At 57.8% G+C, this 26146-nt stretch overlaps 4 protein-coding genes across 31 annotated transcripts in view; 1 reads left to right on the forward strand and 3 right to left on the reverse strand.

Annotated features, from left to right (window-relative positions):
* Window positions 1-7162, forward strand: part of SLC6A9 (solute carrier family 6 member 9) — a 31656-nt gene extending 24494 nt beyond the window's left edge. For all 4 annotated transcript variants that reach the window (XM_043878402.1, XM_043878403.1, XM_043878404.1 and 1 more), the window contains 9 exons: window positions 1095-1227; window positions 1429-1563; window positions 1645-1748; window positions 2129-2366; window positions 2456-2590; window positions 2707-2806; window positions 2895-2995; window positions 5573-5743; window positions 5869-7162. In XM_043878402.1, the coding sequence (XP_043734337.1) occupies window positions 1095-1227; window positions 1429-1563; window positions 1645-1748; window positions 2129-2366; window positions 2456-2590; window positions 2707-2806; window positions 2895-2995; window positions 5573-5743; window positions 5869-6063 (1312 nt within the window). In that variant the 3' untranslated portion in view covers window positions 6064-7162. The remainder of the gene's footprint in view (window positions 1-1094; window positions 1228-1428; window positions 1564-1644; window positions 1749-2128; window positions 2367-2455; window positions 2591-2706; window positions 2807-2894; window positions 2996-5572; window positions 5744-5868) is intronic.
* On the reverse strand, window positions 7117-11488 carry CCDC24 (coiled-coil domain containing 24). Of its 22 annotated transcripts, none has more exons than XM_043878416.1 (9): window positions 11366-11488; window positions 10631-10819; window positions 10241-10416; window positions 9985-10101; window positions 9216-9293; window positions 8571-8667; window positions 8008-8077; window positions 7796-7892; window positions 7117-7712 (listed from the first exon to the last, which is right to left on the reverse strand). In XM_043878416.1, exons 2-9 carry the CDS (start codon window positions 10769-10771, stop codon window positions 7475-7477), a joined length of 1014 nt encoding a protein of 337 aa, XP_043734351.1. In that variant the 5' UTR covers window positions 10772-10819; window positions 11366-11488; the 3' UTR covers window positions 7117-7474. The 22 variants fall into 22 exon arrangements, with proteins under 22 accessions (XP_043734351.1, XP_043734352.1, XP_043734349.1 ...); XM_043878417.1 differs by having other exon boundaries at window positions 10631-10822; window positions 11366-11462; XM_043878414.1 differs by lacking the exon at window positions 11366-11488 and adding an exon at window positions 10918-11337.
* A 76-nt stretch (window positions 11489-11564) lies between these two features.
* Window positions 11565-21894, reverse strand: B4GALT2 (beta-1,4-galactosyltransferase 2). 4 transcript variants are annotated; one of them, XM_043878409.1, is made up of 8 exons: window positions 21574-21688; window positions 20449-20575; window positions 19593-19948; window positions 19156-19391; window positions 15692-15882; window positions 15426-15548; window positions 15210-15314; window positions 11565-12438 (listed from the first exon to the last, which is right to left on the reverse strand). In XM_043878409.1, the coding sequence occupies exons 3-8, from the start codon at window positions 19894-19896 to the stop codon at window positions 12288-12290; spliced, it is 1110 nt and encodes a 369-aa protein (XP_043734344.1). In that variant the 5' UTR covers window positions 19897-19948; window positions 20449-20575; window positions 21574-21688; the 3' UTR covers window positions 11565-12287. The 4 variants fall into 4 exon arrangements, with proteins under 4 accessions (XP_043734344.1, XP_043734345.1, XP_043734342.1 ...); XM_043878410.1 differs by having other exon boundaries at window positions 21468-21588; XM_043878407.1 differs by lacking the exon at window positions 20449-20575 and having other exon boundaries at window positions 21468-21894.
* Window positions 21895-22740: 846 nt separating this feature from the next.
* On the reverse strand, window positions 22741-26081 carry ATP6V0B (ATPase H+ transporting V0 subunit b). Its single transcript, XM_043878442.1, has 8 exons — window positions 25898-26081; window positions 25103-25151; window positions 24786-24869; window positions 24580-24657; window positions 24294-24363; window positions 24124-24175; window positions 23723-23913; window positions 22741-23046 (listed from the first exon to the last, which is right to left on the reverse strand). Exons 1-8 carry the CDS (start codon window positions 25962-25964, stop codon window positions 23020-23022), a joined length of 618 nt encoding a protein of 205 aa, XP_043734377.1. The 5' UTR covers window positions 25965-26081; the 3' UTR covers window positions 22741-23019.
* Window positions 26082-26146: the final 65 nt, after the last annotated feature.

Here is a 26146-nt window from a genome sequence, read left to right on the forward strand (position 1 = left end):
TGATCTTGTTCCTTCCTATCTTCATCCTTCTCTATTCCCCTCCCCTTCTCCTCCAGCCTTCCTGAGCTACTGACATGCCCAGGCGGTTCCTGACCGTGTCCTGCTGGGTCATGACCTGGCCCTGACCCATGCCCTCAGCCTGGCATGTACTTTCATTTATCTTCACCCACTTTCTCCCCATCCTTGAAACTTTGGCTCAAGCCTCACCTCTTCCAGGAATACTTCCAGTGTGCTCCTCCCCATGGGGTTAAGACACTCCTGGCAGTGCCCACAATACCTGATTTAGGTCAGTATGCCCAGCATCTAGCAAGGGCTTGGCACATCAACGTCCAGTTGATTGAAGAAACATAGCCGGCATGGCATAGGGCTCCAGAGAGAGTCATGCATACTCAGGAGAGGAATTCAGGTTCAAGTCTAGGCCTGCGTGCTCCAATGTGTATGCTAAGTCGCTTTAGTCATGTCCAACTCTTTGTGACTCTTTGGACTATAGCCCTGCATGCTCCTCTGTCCATGGGATTCTCCAGACAAGAATACTGGAATGGGTTGCCATTTCCTCCTCTAGGGGACCTTCCCAACCCAGAGATCAAACCCATGTCTCTTACGTCTCCTGCATTGACAGGCGGCTTCTTTACCACTAGTACCACCTGGAAAGCCTCTATCTTTATTCAGTACCTCACTGCCTCCCTCTGTTCATCAGAGTTGGAGGACCAGTATGGGTGAAAAGATCACAGAAGGCTTCCCGGAGGAGGTGACGCCAGATAGGGTGCGTCCAGTCTGGAGGAGAGGGCCTTCCTAAAGGAAAGACCTGGGCTGGGTCTGAGCAGGGACAGGAAGACTTCCACACCCCAGGGGCTGAGGAAGCTAGCCGAGGCCTGGGGTGTAGCCTGCAGGCACCCTCGAGGATCCTGGGAGAGGCAGCAGACAGAGGCGGCTGGGCAGACTGGGGCTGGGGCCTCGCCAAGGCTCCCATCTCAGACAGGCCGGCCGCTGGGACTCCGTGAGAAAGGAGGGAGCTGCCAGGCTGGGCCCCGGGCCTTGGGGATGTGTTGCTGGGTGGCGGGGCTGGCCCGCAGTGACAGCATGTCCCCTTCCAGGCTCTACGTGCTGAAGCTGTCGGATGACATCGGAAACTTCGGGGAGGTGCGCCTGCCCCTCCTCGGCTGCCTGGGTGTCTCCTGGGTGGTCGTCTTCCTCTGCCTCATCCGCGGGGTCAAGTCTTCAGGGAAAGTAAGTCCCCCTCCCTCCAGGACCTATGCCCACCCAGAGATATCCTGCCTCCCCTGTGTGTGGACGGGTGAGTGGGGGAGTGATGAACGCATGTAGGAGGGAAAGAGGGACCAGGGGGCCTGTGGTGGTTGAGGGGGCAGGTTGGTGGGGGGAGTGTGGGAAGAGCCCAAAGGAGTCCAGTGGGGCCCCTCTCACCCCCAGGTGGTATACTTTACGGCCACATTCCCCTACGTGGTGCTGACCATCCTGTTCATCCGTGGCGTGACCCTGGAAGGAGCCTTCACGGGCATCATGTACTACCTGACCCCACAGTGGGACAAGATCCTGGAGGCCAAGGTGGGCTGTGGGTGGAAGGTGACCCGGAGGGACGGGGAGGGGCAGAGAGGTGCCAGCCTCTGAGCGCAGCTCCTCCTGCAGGTATGGGGGGACGCTGCCTCCCAGATCTTCTACTCGCTGGGCTGCGCATGGGGCGGTCTCATCACCATGGCTTCCTACAACAAGTTCCACAACAACTGTTACCGGTGAGAGTCTCTCCGCCAGCGCTGGGGCTGCCCCCTGTTCTGCCCTCTCTGCAGCCTGATCCTGCTTCCCCCAGACCCACCAGATCCAGTGCAACCTCCTGGACCCTCCCTTCTGCTCACAGCCTTGAGATCCTGGCAGTGCTGGGTCTGGGTTCTGTCATTGCAGAACAGAGAAGGGGTGATGACAGTGATGCCCCAGTGGTCTGTAAGGACTCAAGAGCCCCATGCCCACTTAAAGAGGCCCAGAACAGACCAGAGATGAGAGTGGGGGTGCTTTTGTTCCTAGAACTTTTCCCTGTCTCCAAGTCTCCTGGCCTGGCCCAAATCGGGCAGGGGGAACTAAGCTGTGTGTCCTGACCACTGGTTTCCCTACCCATTAGAGACAGTGTCATCATCAGCATCACTAACTGTGCCACCAGCGTCTATGCCGGCTTCGTCATCTTCTCCATCCTGGGCTTCATGGCCAACCACCTGGGTGTGGACGTGTCCCGCGTGGCAGACCATGGCCCAGGCCTGGCCTTTGTGGCATACCCAGAGGCCCTCACACTGCTGCCCATCGCCCCACTGTGGTCTCTGCTCTTCTTCTTTATGCTCATCCTGCTGGGGCTGGGCACTCAGGTACGAGGCGTGGGACCCAGGCCTGTGGCTGGGGGCAGGAGGAGGCGGGGCCAACAGTAGGCCGCTGCTCTGATGGCCGGATCCTGCAGTTTTGCCTCCTAGAGACGTTGGTCACAGCCATTGTGGATGAGGTAGGGAATGAGTGGATCCTGCAGAAAAAGACTTACGTGACCTTGGGCGTGGCTGTGGCTGGCTTCCTTCTGGGCATCCCTCTCACCAGCCAAGTAAGAACCAAGGGAAAGGCTGGGCGGGAGTTGCCAGGGTATGGGGGTGGGAAGACAGGGGCGAGAGGGGGACCATAGCCTCAGGCACCCCTGACTCAGCTCCCACTGGCCCGCAGGCAGGCATCTACTGGCTGCTGCTGATGGACAACTACGCGGCCAGCTTCTCCTTGGTCATCATCTCTTGTATCATGTGTGTGTCCATCATGTACATTTACGGTAAGTGCCCGAGCTTCCACGGCCTCCCGTGTCCCAGCCCTTGGCCTGCTCGTGCTGTCCTGTGGGTTGCTGACCTCCCTCTCTCCAGGGCACCAGAACTACTTCCAGGACATCCAGATGATGCTGGGGTTCCCACCGCCCCTCTTCTTCCAGATCTGCTGGCGCTTCGTCTCACCAGCTATCATCTTTGTAAGTTCCTCGCTGGTCCCTGCCCTGCTGCCCCCGTGGCAAGCGTCCTTCTTTTGGGAACCAGCCAAGGAAGAGCATGAGCTGCTCAGGCCAGAGCTCCCCATGGGGGCTCCGCACCCACAGCTCTGGTCATTGAAAGTCTGAGCGAAGCTACACAGAGTCAGACAGGTGTGGAGACTCAGAACCACCCAAGCCCTGGCCTTGGGTTAGGAAGGGCGCACAGGGCCCTGTATTTGCTGGAAGACAGTGCCCAGCTTCTGAAGGGGAAAATAGGCTGGCAGCAGCTGAGAGCCGGCCCTCCCTCCCTGGTATTTCCACCTGGCATCCCCCAAGAGGAGCCTCAGGAACCATGACTGACATTAGCGTTGGCCTCTGACAGCCTCACTGAGCTGGTGTCTCTAGTCCCTCATAGCTGAGGTGCTTGGAGTGATCAGGATATGTGGTGTGAACGCATGTTCCAGAAGCAGGCTGTGCAAGTCAGGTATCAGTTCAGAATCCAGGACACCCTCCTAAGCCACCCTGGAATGGGCTGGCTTGGGAGGGGAAGTTCTGAGTTTCCACCAGTATTCAACACCTGGAAGATAGACCCCCCCAACAGGGAGTGGAAGTGGTGGAGGGAAAGCCCACCATGACCAGGAATCATATACTAAGTCTTGTGATACAACTCTCCATGGTTTCGTTATTATCCCCACTTTACAGATGAGGAAACTGAGGCCCTGAGATGTTAAGTAGTTGACCCAAGGTTATATAGCTTCTAAGAGTCAGAGCCCTCATGCGAAGCAGGTGGTCTGATCTGGAGCATGTATGCTGGACCCGTGCTGCAGTAGACACAAGTTTAGGAGGAGGAGTGGTCTGTGGACTACAAACCTTCTGATTTTGTACCTTTATGATCAGGGTGAGAAGTCGGGGGCTGGGGTGGGGGGAGGGATTTGCTAGTGTAGTGGTCCCTCCACAGAGAAGAGGCAGGGCCATCACTGAGTGACAGAGGGGTCAGCCTGATGGTCAGGGTAGTGTCTGGAGTCGTGTCCCCCTCGTGCCAGCTCCTCTGTGCCGCAGAGAGGTCAGCACCGGATTTCCACTTTGGCTCATGTTTCTGGGGAAAAAAAGGCCCCTGAGGGCTGAGGCCGCCATCACATGGGGTGTGGGATCTTCCCGAGCCTGGCACAGGCACCAGCTCTGGCCACTGGCCCAGCTTTGAAACAGGAGGAGCGGAAGTGTCCTGTAAGCGGTGGGAGGCGGGGGAGGGCAGATGCCACCGCCAAGCACTGTGCCCTTGGGGGTTGTGGCTTTGGCCCAGGACCTACCCTGGAGGAACTCATCCTTCAGGGCTCCCATGAAGCTGCCGCCCTGTGGGGAGACCCAGGGCACTGCGGGGAGGGCAGGAGGCAGGAGGTAACCTGCGCCCAGTGTCTCTAGGAAACTGAGGCAAAGCCTGCAGCATCCTCTCTGTGCTTAGAAAGCCAGGCTGGAGTCACCTTTAGGTGAGGATGCCAGGCTCTGTGGACCGTGTGCTTCTGTGCTGTTAGTTTTCTTTGGAGGCTTTACTTCTTCATAGTGCTGAAAAGAGCTTTTATTTATTATTATTTTTTTTACAAACTCCATCCTTCTATCAGCTCAAATAAAGAATTTGTCCACACATTAGATCAGGCTCTAGTTCCATTCAGGGAACTTGTTATAAGCTCATCTAAGTGCAGTGTCCCCCGGATGGATGCGGGTCTTGACTTCTAGAATTTAGTCACTAAAAAGGCTGGAGGGGCCTGAGCTCCAGGATACAGCTGAAGGCTTGGGAGGTGTGTGCTGAGGCCTCCTGGCAAGCAGCACCCACTGCCCCAGGCCTTCCAGGTGGCCCATGAACCACCTGCCCATCTTTCTGCTTCCTGTAGTATTCTTGTTGCTGCAACTCTAGGCTTTATCTCTGGTGTCCCTCGGCTCTTTCCAAAGCAGTTCCTGAGAGCACCCCCAACCTGACATGGTTTCTAGGCTTCGGAGCCTCACCGGGCTGTCCACTGCCGTCTCTGCAGCCATAGACTGGCAGGACTCCTCCCTTTCCTTTCCCCCATTACTCGCACCTCCCTGCATAAGTCAGTTCAGATCAGCACATAAGATTGTGCCAGGCTCTGTGCTGGGCACTGAAGACCTAGAGCTGATGCAATCCCAGGAGCTCCCAGGTCTGGAGGAAACATTCAAAAAACACTTAGTAGATGGAAAATGCCATTGAAGCCTTAAAGGCCACAGATTCGGCCTTACTTCAGCAGGCAGTGGGAGGCCACTGCAAGTCTTTGAGTAGAACTGACTTCCAAGGGCCACGGCCGCTGAACAGTTTCTTGGCTGCTTCAGGATTATCCCGAAGCCAGACCCCTCCCCTTCCACAGTGCCCACCTGCCCATCATACCCTGGACCCCTGGTGCCATCAGCTTCTTCCACTACCCAAACATTGATGTCAACCCTGCCCTCCCTGAGATGCCTCTTTCTAGTCTGGGAAACTGGAGAGGGTGAGGAGCAGTGCTGTTAGGAGGCCTAAGGCTGGGGTGGGGCTGGGCAGGACTCATGCCGGCTCCCAACCCCCACTCTTTGCAGTTCATTCTCATCTTCTCGGTGATCCAGTACCAGCCAATCACCTACAACCAATACCAGTATCCAAGCTGGGCCGTGGCCATTGGCTTCCTCATGGCTCTGTCCTCTGTCATTTGCATTCCACTCTACGCCCTGTTCCAGTTCTGCAGAACAGATGGGGACACCCTCCTCCAGGTGAGGGGTGGGGGCAGGGGCAGCCAGGTGAATCAGAAGGGGGTGGATGGATGGATGGCGCTCCAGGGCTCCCTTCTGATGCACTCTGCCCGCCCGTCCCTCCCCCATGCCTACCCCTCCTGCAGCGTTTGAAAAATGCAACAAAGCCAAGCAGAGACTGGGGGCCCGCCCTCCTGGAGCACCGAACAGGGCGCTACGCCCCCACCATTCCACCCTCCCCTGAAGACGGGCTTGAGGTCCAGCCGCTGCACCCGGACAAGGCCCAGATTCCCATGGTGGGCAGTAATGGCTCCAGCCGCCTGCAGGACTCCCGGATATGAGCACAGCTGCCAGGGGAGTGCCCAACCCCCACCCTGTGCTCCCAACACAGAGACTGGGGAGACGGTGGATAGGTGTCACCGCCTGCCCCCACCATGCCCTGGCCAGGGGTGGCACCTGTCACCTTGGCCACCACTGCTAGCGCGGTCATTCGTGCTAACGTCCCTAGTGTTTACAGGTCCTTTGGATGCCAAGATGGCAGCTGGGGGTGTGGGTGATGGGGGGGGCGCGTTGCTGGGGGGCCCAATAGCACTTTGGAGGGGTCTCAGGCCAGGTCCCCAGAGGCCTGCTGGGCTTCACGTGGCCGCTGATGCCCCCACACTTTGCCCTGAGCTGAGGTTCTGGGTGGGTCTCCTACCTGTCCCTTGCCCCGAGCCTCCAGCCTCCTGACCAGTGTTCCTGCCCTTGGGATGGACCCCAGCCTCCGCCCAGGCTAATTCGGATCTTCCTACCTGGAGGCAGGGCGAGGGGCCGGGGGGGCTGTGCAGTGTTACGGGTCAGGCTGTGTGGCCCGGCCCTTTTGTCTGTGTGATTATTTTTGTAAAAAGTGTATTATCTGTGGTTGCCACCCCATCGCCCTTGGCCTCGGGCCCAATCTGTGTTCCAGGCCCACCTGCACCTCACTCGGCGGCTCTGAGGTCTCTGTGCCTCCTTCCAGCACTGGCTGTCAGGGCCAGCCCAGCAGAGGCCCATGACCCAACAGCCTGCCCAAAGAACTCATTTCTGGGGGGTAGGGGTGGGGTGATGCTCAGCAGGAGGGTTGAGCCCAGAGACCCGGGGAAGGGGACCCTACACGACACCCCCTTGCCCTACCACCACCAGGCTAAAGCCCAGTCTTCCTGAACTGGGCTACCCTTGTTCACGTGCCAAATCGCCCCAGCCCGCGTGCCCCAACCCCTCTCTGGAGCCAGAACTCCTTCCCCCAAGCCCTGCAGTGTCCGTGTATCCATCCTCCGTGCCCGTCTGTGCAGTGACAGCCCCGGAAGAGCCGCCTCTAATCCTCTGTAGCAATAACGGTGCGCCTCCCACCCCCGACCATCCGCGCACCACTAGGATTTTAAAGTCCATAGGTTTTAATGAAATTTCTATTCCTGTCTCTGAGCTGCTGCTGTGCTTTGTCTGGGTCCTCCAGGGGGACATGAGTCAGGGCTGGGGCAAGACCTCCTCCTGCCAGGCCTTTGGTGGGGGGGTACCTGGGAGGAGAAAGGCCAGAGGCTGTGACAGTCAGGACCGGACACTGAGGACCTGGCGAGAAGGTAAAGGGCCAGACAGACAGACAGACAGCAGTGGAATCCTGTGGAGGGCTCATCCTAGACTAGATCTGAAGTGGGCTGGGCCCTGGCAGCTGAAAGTGGGCAGTAATAGACAGGACGCGTGCCAACCGAAGCTGAAGCCTCCTTCCTGAGCAGCCCTTCAGGTTGGGGCCTGGGTCGCTGCACTAGACATCGGAGTAGAAGCTGGCCTTTTCCCAGGGCTGAACTGAATCTTCCGTCCCCAGCGGCAGGTGGAGGCCAGGCTGCGAGGTTTGGGGCAGCGCTCCAGAGGAGGAGCAGGCAGGCAGCACTGGAGAGGCCTGGCCCAAACTCCAGCAGCCCCGTGGAGGCAAGACAGGGGTCCAGGGCCCTGGCTGGAGGACCCCAAGGGCTGTGGCCTGAATGGGAGGGAGTAGCTGTGAGGGGGCTGTGGCCTGCCCCTCAGCCTGCCCCATCCAGCTTTCTGTCTGCTCCGGGTTACCTGTGGCTGGGGGAGACACAGGACGGCCTCAGGGGTGCCTGCAGCTCCTGTTGCATGGCTGCCTTCTGTTCCTTTAGCTCTGGAGGAGAAGTTCTACCTGAGACACAGCGCCCAGTCTTCCAGGTATTACAAGAGTGAGGTGGGGTGGTGGGGGCAGGGGGTAGGGGTGGCACAGAGCACTGGGTGCTCTGGGGCCTGCCTAGGGTCCTCACCTGCCAGGGTGGGCTCTAGGCTTGCCTCAGAGGGTCGAGGGGCCCCTGTATATTCGTCTTCCAGGCAGCGCTGCAGGGAGAGCTGGCTCAGTGCCTGGCCTTACGGCAGGGGCGGGGCAGGGCTGGGCAGGGTGCCCAGGCCAGGATCCCCATGGTGGGGAGCAGGAACCAGCCCGTGCAGTCTCTTCCTCCCAACCATCTGGGGGCACTCCTGAGAGGAACACCAGCTTCTCCCTGAAAAGCTGAGCTTGGCAAGGGGGTGGCAGGCCTGAACCCAGACTTGGGGAAGAGAAGGAGACAAAAGACCTGGGAAGACCCAGCAGTTGATCTAAAAGTGCTGACCTCGGACTTAGGGACTCAACTGGAATATGGGTTCACGTACTTAGGGATCACACACATTAGAAGTGTGCACATGGGAAAAATGGACCCAGGGTTCACACAATCTCTGCAGGCACAGACACACACAGACACATGTGTGGGGATCTCACACCCTGGGTGAGAGACGGGGGTGTCTACGCTCAGCAGAGGGGCTGGGGCTGGGGTGGCCCAGGACTGCAGCTCACCTGCAGGATGGGAATCTCCCTCTCCAGCGCGCGGCACTCTTCCTCCAGGAGGGCCCTGGGACACGGGCAGTGAGGCACCAGAAGCAGCACTGCAGGCCTGGGTCTCAGCAGAGCCCTTCATGTAGTCCCAACGTTTGGCCTCCCCAGGAGCCTCCTCTAGGCCCTCCTATCTCCGCCCACCTCTCCCTCTGCTGCCCTCATGCTGTTCCAGCACAGCCTTGCAGCCCTGCCAGCCTCTTCCTGGGCAGGGTGTGTCCTCTCTCCTTGCCCGCCTTCCAGTGCCCAACCTGAGGAGCAACCGTCTTTCTACTCGATAGGACTAGACTTGCGGGTCCTCCTGCCTCTGTTCTCCCCCATATTACAGCCCTGCCCCTGCTTTAAAAACTCTTCTGTGTGTCATCTCTCTCCCTCCTCCCAGGATAAAAGTCCTCAGGCCAAGGCCCGTGTAGGCATCTGTACTTGATTGATTCCTGGCAGCAACCTCATCAGCATCCTGCCCTTTCCACCTCTCAGCCCCGCTCTTCCGGGTCTCCCAGCCAGGTGTGTTCCCTCCCTTCTCCTCCCAGTAGTCCCAGTACATCAGGGTCCACCCGCAGTCCCGCCCTCCCTGTCCCCACCCCCCACTGCACACACTTGGGGCCTCACCGCAGGTGTCCAGCAACCTGGTCAATGTAGGACACGTTCAGCTGATCCTTGATGACACTGAGGTCCCGGGGACAGCTGCTGGTAGATGAAGTCAACCTCACTCTCCCATGCTGCTTCACCCCAGGACTTCAGGACACAAATGCCATTTCTCCTAGACAATTTTGTGCTTTCTCACAAAGGCAACACAAGATGGTACTAAAAGGAGGAGATCTGGAGCCTGGGATTGCACACATGGGTTCTGCCACCCTTTACTGTGTTTGAGCCTGGGAAAGTCAGTCATCCTTTCTGAGCTTTAGTATCATTTCTGCAAAATGGGGACATCACCCCCTTCATAAGGATGTGTGAGAAATAAGTTGCTACCATTCACTGATGAACACGCTGCTGCTCGTTTATCTCATTCAGCCCCCACCCCTCTCTAACCCAGTCCTCGCAGCCTGGCTGTCCGAGCCTGAGAGACAAGTGGCCACTGGATGAAGTCTTTCCTTCCACTCATACCTGCATGTAGTGCTCCCTCTTCCTGCAAAGCGCTTGTCTTTGTATCTGTCTGGAAGTCTGTTCCTCATATTCTAAAACCCAGATCGAACCAAGCTCCCAGGATTGGCATGTGTCTCCTGGGCCTCTGCAACCCTCACGGGCTGACCCCTACCACAGGTGGCTATAGAAGTGTCAACCCAGACCACGAGCTCCTCCATGCCTGCAGGTGGGACCTACCAGTTGCCCGGGGTCCTTTGTCCAGCAAGGACAGATCCCTCCTCTCCTATTACTATACCTGGGTTCACCAGCTCTCATCTGGAACATCTCCTGTTCTGGCAAATCACGCCTGGGCTCCTCCAAGGCAAAGCGCAGGACCCTGGGACTATACTGGACCCAAGCCTGGGTCTGGTCCCTGCAGAAGATGCATAAAGGCAATTCAGGGGCTCATTCCAGGGAACCACAGGAAAGGCAACCCTGGCCCCTTGTCAGTTGCCAGGCTAGCCCATCTGAGTTCTGGAGATAGGGCCCAGCCCCAGGTCTGGAGCTCCAACCTGCCCTCACAGATGGCCTTCCGGCGGAGACCTTGGAGGAGCTGCCGCAGTTCCTGGCGCACGAGATCTCTTACAAGGGGCGGTGGTGCCAGAAGGGAGGAGAGGTCAGAGGTGGGGCGCGATCCAGGGGATTGGATAGATCGAGCCTCTTGGAGCAATGATCGTAACATCACCACCTGCAAGGAGAGCTGGGGCACCTCGGCGACTGCGGAGGGAAGTGAAGGGAGGCAGGGGAGCTGGGGGAATGAGCGGCAGGGCAGTTAAATTGGAGAGGGTTGGGCGGACAGTAAGATCCAACAAGAGCTCGAGAGTTTTACTGGGCAGGGCTAGGGACCCGTAGGAGGTGAGAAAATCATCCGAGTCGTGGGACAGATCTGCCGTGGGGCCCACCTTCTTACGCCCCACCTCTGCCCGTAGCTCCAGGCTCAGATCCACCGTCGTCTCCCCTAGAATCCTCTTCACTTCGGGCCGCTCCGGGAGCGGAACGTGCTCTTCCACCAGTTCCCACAGCGACGGGGAGTCCCCAGGCATGGCCCGCCCGCGCCACCGCCCCCGAGACGCTCGGCCGCACGCTTGGACCTGCTGGACCACGGGTCGGAGCGTTGGGTTACTGGGATACCTCTAGTCGCCCATGGCCGGGCACGCCCACTCACGCCTCGCCCGCTTCCGGGTCTCACAGGCCACGCCCCCAGTCTGTCACTCTGACCGGCCTCTCCCAAGCCCCATTCCGTTCTGCCGCCCGTCCCCACGACTAAAGTTGAGCCGCTGGCCTCTGGCGCTCTCCTGCCCTACTACTGATCGACTCTCGGAGGCCACAGTCTCAGGTCGCGGCCCCGGGAGCCAGGCGGCGGGACTGGCGCCCTAGCCCCGCCTCTTCCGCGCGGCCGTTACCCGGGAAACGGGGCCCCGCTACCCCAAGCCCCGCCCCCCAGAGCCCCAGCCCCGCCCATTCCAGGGCGGTGTCGGCTAACAAAGCCCAACCCACAGCCGTGGCAGGTAGTTTCGCAGTCTCAACCATGCACATCAACCTAACTCCAAGCACCTTTCATCCCTGGGCACCTTTAGACTCCAGGGCAAGTGAAAGAACCAAGAAATCTGAGCCCGGTGGGTTTATTACTTCCTTGCCTTTTCTGGCCAGGAGGCAGCGGCAGGGTAGAATTTCTCCTTCCAGCCCGGGTAAGTCTAGTGAACCGCTGCACTTCTAGGGACCTGGGGAACCAGGACAGTCCGGACCAGATAGATTGGGCCAGGCGCCCTTCCCACAACACACCAGGATCCGGGGTTAGGGATCCAGATCCCCATCCCCAAACAGACAAAGGGCTTCTCCATTCACGTTTTTTACTAAAGCACCCACACAAGTTTCTGTGCAATGTACAAACACGAGCCGGTCCTGGGGCTACTGCCTTCTCTCTAAGAGGCGGGGTGGGGCTGGAACCCAACTGATCCAAGCCCCATCCGCCCCCATGCAAAGCCCAACTCCAAGATCCCAGGCAGCAACACAGCACCCCCTCTGGTCCCCTCCTGGGGCTGCTCCTCAGCAGGGGGTGCCCCAGAGTTTGCCCCCTACAATGTTGAGTGAAAAAGGTTTCCCCTCCCCTTGGAGTGTGGGGGATCCTCAGGTCTGAGAATTCCCCCTGGAAGCAACATTGCCCCCTAGTCATACCTCCCACTCTTCTAGGCCCTAGGGGACTCAAGGGGGGGAAACTGAGGCACAGAGAGGTGGAGTGACCTGGCCCAGGCCACTCGGCGAGGCAGTGCAGGGGTTGACCCAACCCTGACAGTGAGGGGAGCTGAACTGGGGAGGGAGGAGCAGGAGGGGTTGACCCCAGAGACGGCCACCCTTGAGGGGCCTGCCCAGGATGGAAGCTCCCCCAAAGTAGGTTCTGAAACTTCCAAGTGCAGCTGGGGGGTGCCTACTGAAGACCCTCAGAAAACAGAGCCCATAGTCTCAGTCCTGGGGGATCCACCACAGAGCAACTGCCAGCCAGGCTGTAGGTCAGTCCTCTGACAGGCAATCCTTGGCACTGGGAGCCTTTGTCCACTGGTATCATCCCCGAGGAGGCCATGAAGGGGGCCGCCCAATGTCCACTGTGATATTGGTGAAGAGTGGCTGCCGAGACACCTCTAAGACCTGGTACCGCACTGACCCGATGCCGTCCCGCTTCATGGTCAGCTTCGTGTTTTGAATCTTGGTAAACCTAGACAGGATAGAAGTGGGTCTAGATCAGGGCTCACCACCGAACCCAGTAGGGATCACTGGGGCCAAGGCTCACGCCCTCCCAGCTTCTTCCTGGGGTGACTCAGTTCCCCTTGCTACCCCCTCCACCTGCCTTTGGCTCTTGCAACAACCCTCAAAACAGAGATCTCACCCCCTTCAGTCCAGAATCATGACACGCTAACCAATTTTTCTCTCATCGCAGACCTAGACACAGGGCACCCCACAGACACCTCAAACACAACGTGTCCTATATTGTATGCATCATCTTTACTCCCCACACCCACCATCTCTGTGCCACCTTCTCTGTTCCTCATCCTTTAATCACGCCTTCATCATCTATTTATTGAGCAGTCCCCGTGTGCCAGGCCCTCTCTAAGCACCAAGGTCACAGCCATGAACAGAACTGCAAAGTCCTTCCTCTCATGGCAAGTCTATACCACTAGGGCAGACAAGTAATAGACAAGGAAGACACCGGAGTACTGAGGGAGACAGCAGAGGGAAACGCAGACAGGGTGACTGCCGTGGAAGGGGTGGGTGTGAGCCATCAAGCTGACAGCAGAGGAAAAGCTTTCCAGGCAGAGGTAAAAGCATAGGCTGACCCTAAACTGAAAATGAGAATTTGCACAGCAGAGTTCCTAGAGCTTAATGGGCCAAGGAGAAAACCCAGAATAAGATTAGCTGGGAGGTTAGAACATGTATGGGCAGGCCTCTGTAAGTCAGAGGAAACAGCTTTTTATTCTGAGTGAAAAAACACAGGGATTTTTAGCCCAGTCTGGGAAAGGGAGGGCCAGGGAACATAAACTACAAAGAGGATGCACTAGTGCAGAGGTATAGGGGAAAGCGGACCGGCTCAGACACCTTTCAGGGGTGGCACTGATAAGACCTGCTGATGGTCCAGATATGTAGGGCGAGAGCAAGAAGAATCCAGGAGAACTCCTAGATCTGAGGCAAAAGCAACCAGCTAGATGAAACCAGCATCCACAGAGTTCCTTAAGCCAGAAACATCTTGCTATCTTGGCCATGCAGATATCACTAACCAAGGATGGCACCTAGACATGGTCCCCTGGCCTGTGCTTCTAGAGCCCCACTGCCACCCTCATCCTAACTGTTTTGATCCTCTCCATCCTTCTTGGCTCAGTTCAGATCCCTCTCTGGAGCCAGTCCAACACTTGAGTACTCCCCCTCAGATACCCCAAAGCCCCTCTTCTCCCAGCCTGTCATCCCTTCCCTATTCACCATAGTTTTTAACTTAACTGCTTTTTTATCAGCTCCCTGGATGCCCAGTACTTCATGCTTCTGCCAAATATCAACCCTACATCAGTACGGCCACCTCCCTCCCTGCTCTGACATCCTGGCTTCAGAGCAGAACATCCTACTGGTCTGGTGGGTGCATGCCAGTTTCACATGCAGCAAACCCCCTGGGCTCCACTGATTCCTTTGAGCCTGGTTTACTTTCCTCCTGCTCCACTCAGCAGCTCTGCCAGCTTCTTCAAACTCAAAGGGTGGTCCTTCCAAACCCAAATGTGGTCCCATCCCTTCCCCACATGAAAGTTCTTCCATGACTCTCCAGCACCCCTGGGACAAAACTGAAACTCCCAACCTGGGATCAGCAGTGACCCCCCTCTTGTCACTCCCAGCCTTCAGAATGTAATAATGAAGAGTTTCAAGCTCTCAGCGTATACAATGGACGCACACATTCCAGACTCCTACACATCTGATTCTTTTTATCCAGACTAGCCTCCTCCATCAGCCTGGTGAATACAGTACTGTACCCAAGGTAGGTGTGTGACAAATATTTGTAGAATGAATAACTCTTTTCAAACTCTAGTTTACCATCACCTCCTCCAGGAATACTCCACGCTCCAGTACTTTGGCCACCTGATGTGAACAGCTGACTCATTGGAAAAGACCCTGATGCTGGCAAAGATTGAGGGCAGGAGAAGAGGGCGACAGAGGATGAGATGGTGGGATGGCATCACCGACTCAATGGACATGAACTTGGGCAAACTCCAGGAGATGGTGAAGGACAGGGAAGCTTGGCATGCTGCAGTCTATGGGGTCACGAAGAGTCGGACAAAACTTGGCGACTGAACAACCTCCAGGAAGCCTCCCACCATCACTCCCTCTTCTGCCAGAACAGCACCTTGCCCTGACTACCTTGTGCTGTATCTGTTGGTCTCCCTCCCTAGACTGAACTTCACAAAAGCTGCCCAGCTGGGATTAGGTCTGAGTGCTCTGGATCCCCTAACACGCCTCCTGCCCTTTACCACCCATCTCACATGCCCTCAGGCATTTCTCCCAGTCACCATTAAGACATCAATGTGGCTTCCTCCTCAGAGACTAGCCACCTATTCAATCTCAGAGGGCTCAGCAGTGTCTTTCCACTCCTGCCACCCCACACTGCTTGGGGCAATCTCTGTTGGGTCCCTAGGCCCTGGAGCTGTGCCCTGGGTCCGCTGTCTCTTGTCCTATCTGTTCAGGCTGGAGTGAGGTCTGTGAGGGCCCAAGAGGAATGCAAGTTACTCAGTGACAATTTGAGCCCCACCTTTAAATTTCAATCACTTGCAGAATCAGGCCAGGGGTGAGAGTTGAGCTGGGGACTAAGGACCAGGGTGGGGGGTGCCGGGAGTCATCTCAGGAGTCAAGGGTGAGGGGCCGTGGGATCACCTCTGGGGATCAGCAGCACTGGGACATCACCTCTATGGGGTAAGGGGCCAGGACGGCTGGGGTTGAGGGCGCTGGGGGGGTCACCTTTGAGGGTTGGGCTCGTTATGCTTGTCCCGGTCGTGCTTGATCATTCGGTAGCGGCCTATGCGGATGTCAGGACGCGAGATCTTCATCCCAGCCAGGGAGATCCTGGGGTCAGGGACAGCCGGGCTGGAGTGGGCACCAGGATGGGCGAAGAGCCCCGCCTGGTCTGTGCCCACCATCCACACCCCATCGACTCCCCACCCCCTGCCCACTCACCGGTTGAAGATGTCGTCATCCTCACCACCCCAGCCCCAGTACTCGTTGGGGAAGCCATTGATTCTCAGGAACTGGGATTTATTCAGGCCCGACACACCTCCGAAGTAGCCGGCATAGGGCAGCCTGGGACACGGAAGACATGCGTCAATGAGGGGCCTGAGGGGATTCCAGATAGAGGTCTGGCAACAAGGGGGGGAAGGGGGCTGGGAATGATGGCCGGGGCAGGACTGGGGAGGCCTGGGTCCAGCAGAGAAGGGAGCCCTCACCGGAAGCCAAATTTGTCCATGGCAATGGCAAAGTGGCGGGGCTGGTCACCACAGCGGTACAGGTTGCGGTCATCCATGGGGACCAGGTCCACGTCACTGAAGATGAAGCAGTTGTAGGTGGAGTCCTCCTTGAGCGCCTCTAGGAAACCCACGTTGAGCAGCTTGGCCCGGTTGAAGGTGTCCTCACCGTGCTGGGGTTGGTAGAGGAGACAGGTCGGCCCTGGGCCTGAGACTTGGAAGCATCTGCCACTTTACCACTGTCCAGAGTGGTTCCTGCAGACCTAGCACTACCCATCAACTCATCCTCCACTGGGGCCTCTGCACTCTCGGGATCAAATCCAGCTCTTTATCCTAGACCTAGCTTTGCAAAGCCTTTTAGAATTTGGCTCCATCTCCTCTCTGGTCAATGACCTCAGACCCCCCCAAGCCCAGCTATACTATATTTCTCCACAACCCCAGAACATGCCAGACTCTTTCCTGCCTCCAGGCCTCAGTGTGAGCAGTTGCCCCTGTCTGGAATGCTCTCCTTCTCCACTTATCAAATTCATGTCTGGAAAGAACTCTGTTAGCAAACCTCCCTGCCCCAGTATAATTACTCATTCCCTCCCCTGTGCTTCACTTATGCCAGGTCCACTCAAACGGTTACAATTTAGGGCTCTCGTTTCATTCATTCCTTCAATCATGCCCCTCGGCCCTGTCCTTGGTGCCAGGCATCTTCTCTGTGCCAGTGAGGATCTTAAAGATGAGCGGCCCTGAGCACACTGCTTCCCTACTGAGCATGTCATGGAGTGAAATGAACAAAGAATGTCCCCAAATGGCCAGCATCTCAGATGCAGAGACCATGTGGACTGAGTCACCTGTCCCCTCTGGCTCTTGCAGATCTACATCCAACTCCCTGGGCGGCCTCTGGGACCAAGCTCAATTCACTTGTCTCCCCGACAAAATGATAAGCATAATGAGCCTGGAGTCCCCCAAGAAATGGGGCTGTGGGATCAAGTCTCCTTGAGGTTGGTCTCCTGGCCATGCATGCCCACACTCTGAATTCTGGCCAGAGGAAGGAGGGTTTCATGGAAGGAGCTGGCTGGCTCCTGAAGTCCCTGCTCCAACCCATGATCTCCAGGCTGGAGCCAGAAAGCCTCCTGGTCTTCAAGTGGGCTCTCCTGGGAGGAGAGGAGGAGTAGCCCCTCCTCCCTACCAGCCAACCTACCAGCCAACCGGAGCCCAAGAGGGCAGGAGCTGCTCCCCTGGACCCTGAACAGCCTGGCCCCACCTTCTCTCTTTCCTCCTTGCCCTGAACCTTCTCTCCCACTAGCCCTTGGAGCAATGGTCTATTTTCTCCATCTGCACTCCTTCCTAACCTCTCTCACCACCCAGGAGCCCTAGGTTTCTCCCACAGGGCTCATAAACATGCCCATTTCTCTCCCTTCCAAAGAAAGCCCTTCCTTTAGACCCCCACCATACCTTTTGCTTTCCCTTCTCAGCAGAGTTTTTTTTTTTTTTTAATAAAGAGTTGTCTCCAATTGGCTACTTGCATTTTGTCAGATCTGATTCCTTCTGCAACCCACTGCAATCTGCTTCCGCCCCCACCATGCCCCTGAAATGGCTCTCGCTGGGCCCACCTTGTTGCTAAATCCACTGGACGCTTCTCGGTCTACATCCTTCCTTACTCCCCCAGCAGCGCTCACGCAGCTGCCATGCTGCCTTCTTGACGCTTATTCCTGGGTGCTGGGACACCAAGTTCTCTTGGGTCTCCTCGAACCTTTCTGGCCAACCCTCGCAGCCTCTGTGGTCTCTCTTTCTCCACCCATTCCTTACATGCTGGCTTTCTCCTCTCAGTTCCCAGGCCCCACCCCAGGCAGGCTGGACACGGCTGGTTTTAGGGACCACCTATATACTGGTGGCTCCCAGATCCCTCTCCACCTCAGACTTCACTCCTAGGCCAGTTCATTTGTCCAAATGCCTGAACATTCCTCTTATACTTCCCCCAGGCACTTAAATTCATCAAGTGCAAAAAAGACACATTCTCCCCCAGACCCGGCCCAGATCCTGTGTTCCCATCTCACGAGTGCAACCATACACAGGGCCAGCAGTCAAGACAGAGAGCCTCACGGTGTCCTGGCCCCTCCCTTTACTCTCAGATACTTGTATCACGTCTCTCCTCTCATCCGCACGACTCCTGCCCAACTCGCAGGCACATTCACCACCTCTATCCTGAACATAGCAGCCTCTTCCTAACCAGGTGCCCAACCTCCTGGCTCCCCTTCCATCCCATTGTCCACATGCCATCAAAGCAATCTTTCTAATAAGCACAGATACATATTACCCTCTCCCTAAAACCCCACTATGGGAACTCCCTGGTGGTCCAGTGGTTAAGAATCTGCCTTCCAGTGTAGGGGACGTGGGTTCGATCCCTGGTTGGGAACTAAGATCCCACATGCCGTGGGGATCCCGACTAAGCCTGTGAACTGCAGCTACTGAGGCCACACACTCTGGAGCCCACACCATAACTAGAGAGCCCGAGGTGCCCCTGCAAGACCCAGCATGGCCAAAAACCACACAACGGCGCCCCATCACTTTCACACTGGAATCCAACTGCTTGAGATGACTCCTAGGACCCTTGTGGATGTGGCCTCCACTAGCCCTTCCAACCTCATCTCTGCTACCCATCCTGCATGTGGGACCCCACTCCTCAGCTGACAGTTCCTGAACACGTGAGACCAGTTCTCTCACTGGGGCCTGGGGCCTCCTCTGTCCCTCTGCCTAGAATGCTTGCCTTCCCCAGTCCCGCCACCGGCTGATGCCCATTCATCCCTCAAGACCCATCTCAATGGTCGCTTCCCCACCCTGGGGTTAAACCGGCCGCCTGGTGGCTCCATAGCTCCCTGGTCCTACTCCAGGCACACGCCACCATCCTGGAGTCTAAAGGGATCCAAGTTCAAGTCTGGGAATTCTCTGTGAGGAGGAGGGTCTGTATCAGACCTTCTCCAGGCCCCAGCAGCCAGCCCCAGCCAGGTCCACGGGGGAGGGCCTGGAGCCTGAGCTGAATTCCTGGATCTCAGCTGTGCTCAGCACTTGGCCCTAAGGCAGTCTTGATCCCTCTTTCAGGTCTAACTCTCTCTGCTCAGGGCCCTCACTATCTCACAGCCTGTGTACCCTAAGCCAGCAGCACCATGGGGTGGGGCCTACCAAAGGTAAACAATGGCGCTCACCCACACACCTGGCAGTGTGTCCACCACCATTAACACGTATGTATGCAATCCCCTGAAGGCACGTGCAAACCCACATATGCACGCGGTGACATACACGGACCCCCACATGTACATCGCGTGCCCACACAACTATTCAGGCATCCGTGAATGCCCCCAACCCCACAGATGCACCAACAGGCACATGGCCCCCTCACCCACAGGTGCTCGCGGGTCCCCTGGTGGCCGGTGATCAGCCTGGAGGCTGCGGCTACACACCTGGTTGATGACGTAGATGCCATAGCGTAGTCGCTGTCGCCTGAGGATGGGATGCAGATAGTGGAGCCAGTAGCGCAGGTGGTGTTCCCGGTGTCGAAAGGGGATGATGACTGCCACCGTCTGGGCTGGGGTGCAGTCAGGTGGTGTATAGCGGCCACCGAGGAGGACACCTGGGTTCTCCCTCTGCACCCGCTCCAGGGGCATGGGTGAGGTGAACTCAATCAGCAGTCGGCCCACTGCAGGCAGGACAGGGGCGGGAATTAGGTCTTCATCAGAACCCAAGGACGCCAGGCCCCTCCCTCCACCTGGGGTGGGCCAGGGAATCCCAGGAATAGCCCTCTGCCAACACACAACACCTGTGGCGGCCCCGGGGGCCAAGACTCCACTCCCCCAGACCTCGGCCCACCCCAGAGGCAAGCCCCACCCTGCAGGCTCACCAAGGCCGGGCGGCAAGTCAGGACAGGGTGGCAGGACAGGAGCCGTGGGGCCGGGCCGGGCGCTGGGAGCCTCGGGGAGCCCCGAGCTGGGGGCAGTGGCGTTTGGCCGAGAGCAGTTGGTGCTGCTGCTGGCGGCCGGGTGGAGGGCACGGGAGGGGCCGCGTGCACTGAAGCGGCTGAAGAAGGCCAAGTGCTGGGCGTAGACGTCAAAGTAGAGGATGACGGCCACGAGAAAGTGCAGCAGGCAGAGAAGGAGCACGGCCTTGCAGACGCGCTCCAGCGTCCCCCCCAGCAGTCTGCTCATCCCGCAGGCGGCCGCCGGCCCGCCCAATGGGCCCGGGCATCCGGCTGCCGGCCTGAGCAGGGGTGGGAGAGAGACATACCCAGCAGGTCAGGGCCAGAGGGGCAGGGCCACCCACCCACCTCCTGTGCACTGCTCCCATTCTTAGAGGTGCATCCTCACACTTACCTGCTCACACCCTTTGACAAATTCTACCTGTAAATACATACACACAGGGTCCCTGACAACTCACTACTCATGCATCTTCACACACTAGAGTACTAACCCACACACGCTTTCCTTCCTCATCCTCACTGACACACATACACATGGAGAGCCTCACCTACCCTCACACTTGGGTAAGTGCCCTTCTTACTCAACTTCACCCCCCACTCCCACCATGGATCATGGGGCACGTGACCTCTGATCACACCAGCTCATATCTGAACACAGAAACACACTTATGTACAGACCCACACAGGTTCTCTGTGCCCCAGAGAACAAATGCCCACAGGCCAGCATCCTCAACCCAGAAGTCCTGGTCCAAGAAAAGGAGAGCATTTACTGAGTATTTACCATGCCAGAGCACTTTGTACTCGACTTCATTTAGTCCTCCTGGAACTTGGGGGTGGGCAGTGATTTCTTTGGTCAGGTCCCAGTGGCGAGTAGGCCAGGCCATCTGGGAGCAGGCTGGGAAGTGGCCCTGAGCATGCAGGTGGCCCAAATTTGAACAAGATAAGTTTATGGGATCACTTCCCTCTAGAGCAAGAGGTAAAAAGACAGGATGGGGCCCAGGACAGCCCTCCCATAAGACCTCAAGGATTGGTTCTGATTCCCAGGAAGGAAAATGCTTGGGCCCTTGGAGACAACGTATCAGGAGAGGGTTTTGCCTGGGCCATGGCTCTAACTGGGGGTCCCACAGCAGGAACACTTCTGGGGGCACTTCTGGCAGTGCTTCAGAGAGCAGGCTGAGTCTCCCTCAGATACACAGTATCTATCCCACAACCACACAAACACCCTGGGTCCCAGCTACAGTCAGATACACTGTAGCTGCACTCAGATACACAGAGAACTACATAGAGTCACAGACACGCCTGGGTGACAGTAACATAATGCACCGAGTCACCCACTCACAAACAAAGCCGCGCTCCTGGACTCAACAGTGTCACACAGACAGGCTCCCTGGCAGCTCACAACACCCCGACCCACGTGCAAACACTCCCACCACTCCCTCCGGGTCACGGGTTTTGGGGTCAGGCTGCCGGTCAGGCTACGAGGTGAGTTTGGGCGGGGCTGGAAGCCTGAGTGGCCTGAACACGTGGCACCCCTGGACCGGGAAGCAGCGAAGACCGGGTGGGTGTGGAGCCTGGTGGGGGGGGGGAGGGGGCTTGGGGGAGAGGATGTGGGTTGGGGGCCGAGGCAAAGGGGCGACGTAAGTGGAGCGCCTCCCCACGCCACGAGGCCGGGGTGAGCGAGGACAATAAGGGAGGCTGGCTGGGGACGGGCAAAGGAGCCCGAGGGGGACGCGGGGAGCCGAGGGGTGGGGGTAGGGTGGGGTGATGCCAGGCCGGGGTCTGGCCGACAGCGCCTCTCACCGGGTCCTGGGCGGGGATCTCGGGGCCGCGCTCGGGGCTCCCCTCGCGGGGCCGGGTCTGGAATCTCGGGGCCCCGGGCTGGGGGCCGCGAGCGCCCCCCTCTCACCCAGCGCTCGGGGCTCAGCAGGGGGCGCCGCTCCGGCTCCGGTTGGATTCCGGGCTCCGGCGGCTGCGGTCGGCTCCGTTCCCCATGGCCCGGCCCCGCCGCCTTCCTCCTCCCGGTCAGCGGCCCCCACGGCCCCCAGGCCGCCTCCCGCCGCCGCCGCCGCCGCGGGCCATGGAGCCGAGCCGCCCCGGGGGGCAGGGCGGGGCCGGGCGGCCGGGCAGACCCACGGACCCGCCGACCGACGGACCACAGCGCCGCCGCCTCCCTCCCGCGCTACGGCGCCTCGGAGGGGCAGGCCCGGCCGGCGCGCCCGCGCGCGCGTCCCCGCGGCCCCCGCCTCCAGCGCGCCCGTCCCCGCCGCGCGCCTCCGACGCCCGCCCCTGCTGGCCGCCGAGCGCGGCCGCGGGTACCAAGGACCAGGGAGGGGCGGGCGAAATTGATCAGACTCATCCAAGGGCTCCGAACCGGAGAAGGTGTGGATGGGTCAAACCCGTTTTGGAAGAATGGAGTCTGATCTGGGTTGGAGCGCGAACTCAGCCAAAGGGCACCTGGAAGTTCGGCAGGGAGGTCAGGAATTTGTCGGCTCATCGATGGGAGCAGAATCAAAAGGTCCGCCAGCGGAGAGGGCTGTGAGTTGGGCAGGACGCGTAAAGGTGTGAACCGAAGTGTGTGTGACAGGGGCTTCTAGGGGAACAGGAGGTTGGGTAAGACGTTGGACAGGCGTGGGAGGAGCTGGGCACAGCCCTGGGAACTCGGGATCAAACTAGTTACTGGCATGGGATGCTGCAGGGATGAACACAGATAAATTAAAGGGTTCCAAGGCCCCAGAGGTAGAAATGGTGGATGCCCGAGGGGAGAAACAAGTAATAAACGCAGACAGCTGGGGCTAAGCTGACCTAAGCCCGGAGGGCATGGGGTTGGTCACCTCCTCCCACAATCAAGCAAGGGGCCCATATCCCCCAGACTTGCTCCTTCAATAAAGAGGGTTAGAGCTACAGAGGCCCGGCCCAGCACCATTCCCTTCCCACCCAGGAGCCAGTGCTGTCCAGAGCAGACACTGTATATGAACTGGAAAGCTAGAGAGGCTGGCATGAAGTTGAGGCCTACAGGTCTCTTTACCCTTCTTCTGTGAAAGGTGGTGGCGAAGGAATGCAAAAGCAGCAGCACTGACCCAGACCGATACCACGTTTATTTCACAAACACTGGGAAGACGGGTTGGAGGTGGAGGTGGGACACAGGTGCAAAGCTGCACAGTCATCTACAGCCCGCTCCCCACACAGATGATCCAGCCAGGCAGACCCTCCAAGTCGACAGGCAGCGAGAAGTGAGTGTAGGGAGGGCCCTAAACACCAAACCCCCTGAAAGCCTAAGGGGCACAGCTCCAGCTGTCCCGGGGAGAACCACAAATAAATACGAGTGGGGCACGGCCCCACCCACATAGACCATCTAATCACCCATCTTCACTCTGGAGGTCTGCAAAAGAAGAAAAGGAGAAATCAGGCAGGGACAAAAAAATTGATTAGGCAATGACATATGACAGAAGATGAGACCCATGGCAGGATGGCCAGACCACAAGAAGCAGATGACTGGGCTACGATGGACATGCTGTGACAAACACAGTGAATGGGGACCAGAGACAACTACAAGGTTCGATGGAGAGAAGTGGCATATGGACATGCCAGTCTCTTAAGAGTCAACTCAGTCAGGCACCCACAGTCACACTCAAGATCCTCAGGCTGATCCTTAGCCACACTCATACACTGTCAACAAACAAGATACACACATCTCAGACATGCTGCCCAACTGACAATACAGTCAAACACACCAGGACGGACCACAACAGACAAGATCCCAACCTGGTCTAGACTACAAAGACAGAAAAAATAACAGAAGAGGAAAAGAGAGACCAAGTCTTTCATATATAGAAACAATGTAACAGACAAAAAAGATGTTATCAGTGATACCATGTTGAAGACAGAAATAAATGGAAAGCTTCAAAAGGAGAAAACCAGAAGATGGGAATGAGGCAGCGAAAGCTGTTAAGAGGTTTTACGGTTACAGATGTAGAAGGGAGCACTGTGGCTCCTCCAGAAGAAGGGTGAGATTGGGCTGGGGACAAGGACAGAGGCTCCCCAGGGGGATTCAGCACCTGAAGGATTGCAACGATGACCCCAAAAAGGCCGATGGCACTGCCAAAGATCTCCACGATGAGAATCTTTACAAAGAGGCTGGGGTTCTGTGCATCAGCCAAGGCAGCTCCACTGCCCACGATGCCCACGCAGACTCCACAGAAGAGGTTAGACAGGCCCACTGTAAGGCCAGCCCCAAACATGGAGTAACCTGGAGGGATGGAAAGGGAGCAGTGATATCAAACCAGATACGGGGGGGAAAAGAAGGCAAGGGTCCAACATGGACTAATGGGACCAGCCACCACCCCAACTCTGCAAAGCAGGCCAAAGAATATCAAAATGAAGAGTCTAAGCTGGGGTGTGCGCTGGAGGGGGAATCATCAGTGAAGCCCGGGTTTTCTGCCTTCACACACCCACCTACCTGCATGGTAGTTCCGATGGCCAATAGCCTTGGGGTCAGTAGCACTGAAAGGCTGAGGAAGGCAGAGAAATAATCAGAAACCACTCCCTACTCCACTCCCCCTCCCCCACCATCACTAAGCAATATAAAACACACTGGAATTGACACCCACCCCACCTAGTTTTCCATACCTCAGCCATGTTGCTAATGACAATTGCCATGATGATGCCATAGATGGCCACAGCCTCACAGAAGATGATGCTGGTAGTGGTAATGGGGGATTAGAGGGCAAAGAGGAGAAAGAGATGAGAAAGAAGCCAACCTTCCTCCCTGGAGAGTCTCCAACCACCTCTCCCCCTACTGACACCCCCACTCCTACTGACCCAGGAGGCCGGTCAGGAGCAGCATGAAAGGTAGGTCAAATACACAGGCAGCTCCCACTTGGTTCTGACAACCTTACGAGGGTCCTACACTTACCTGACCAGGTTCTTGGTCTTGATCCTGGGGGCCTTCACCCCTCCTCCAATGATGGAAGAGCCAGTGATATAAATGCCCCTGATGGACAAATAAGAAACCAATAAGCAGAGCCCAAACTTGTCACTGCCCCCATGATGACTAAGAACCCAATGACACCCCCTGCTATGATTCAGCCCCTTCTCCTGTCCCATGACCCCAACACTCACCATGCCGCCCCAACCACAGACAAGGAGATAGCTAGGCCAATGCCCAGGTTTGACCACATGAAGGGGGAAGTCTCCGTCAGGAACCTGGTGTGCAGACAGGGGGAAAGACAAGTCAGTCTTGATGGAGAAGTGGGCACAAAATCCAGCCCGACCCCGCTCCGACCCCTCCAGTCCTGGATGCTGAAACAGAACACTTCATGTTTCCCAAAGGGCCACAATCCCAGACAGCTGGGGGGTGGGTGCAGGTGGGGAGGGAAGGAATTCAGATCAGAGAGGGGAGGCATCAAAGAAGCTCCTAGGGGAAACCTCTCCCTTACCACGCCACATCGAAGCGGAAGCCCAAGTCAAAAATGGTGTAGCAGATTCCTACAGAAATGAGAAAAACGGGGTTAGGGGCCTGCTCTCTAGACAGAAGCTCCACAACTTAGGCGAGAAGTTGCTGCCCAGCAGATGGGCCAGCTTCCCAAAGGTCTGCATACACCTAAGTCAAGAGAGTCCTTTGGCTCTCCCCAAAATGAAAGCACAGCTGCCTATACAGATTCCTCTGCTCAGGCCTCCATTTTCTGTCATTCCCTCAAGAACCTATCTCCCTCTGTGACACCATCTCCCAGACGGAGACCCGTCACGGGGAGCCACCAGGAGGTGTGAATACCCTGGAGGGGAGGGAGCAATAGCTCGGGCCAGGCCCCACCAGATGCAGCCAGCCCTGTCTGAGCCGCTGTTTACTCAACACGCTGTGGGTGTGGGGGGAAGGCAAAACGACCGGGAAAAGAGGAACTGGAGCAGCTGGCTCGCGACCCAGGGAGGCCCGTCAGGCGCAAGACAGGGAGGGCGCGGGAAGCCGGGGAAGGGAGCCCAGTGACAAAAGAGGACCAGGGCTGCGATCGCTCGAGGTCCCCACCGAGCCCCGCCCGCGCCCTCCTCAAGCAGCTGCAGATACCAGCCTCCTCTGTCCGGGTTACGGGCCCAGACAGACGCGAGGCAAATCCAGGAGCCCGAGGTATTCGAGCCCGCGTCAGAACCTAATATTCCTAACACTCCACCTCCCCGCTGGGCTCCAGCCGGGTCAGCTCCGCCCGAAGCCGTCCCCGCCCTCCAGGGCCCGGCCTCACCCACGACGAGCAGGCAGGCCCAGAAGGCCACGAAGACCCCGGAGTAGAGCAGCACTAGCCCCGTCATGGCGGCAAAGACGGCGGGACGCGGGTCGGGGGGGCCTAAGCTCAAACCGCGTCCCTGCGTCCGCCGTCCGCCCCGCAGCCCTTCGACCCGCCCCGCGGTGTCACCTGACTGGCCGCGCGTCACGTGACCTTACGTCGGTCCCGGCCCTCAGTCGCCAGCGGTCTAGGAATTTGGCGACGCCG

This window comes from Cervus elaphus, chromosome 20, assembly GCF_910594005.1.
Source record: "Cervus elaphus chromosome 20, mCerEla1.1, whole genome shotgun sequence".
NCBI lineage: Eukaryota > Metazoa > Chordata > Mammalia > Artiodactyla > Cervidae > Cervus > Cervus elaphus.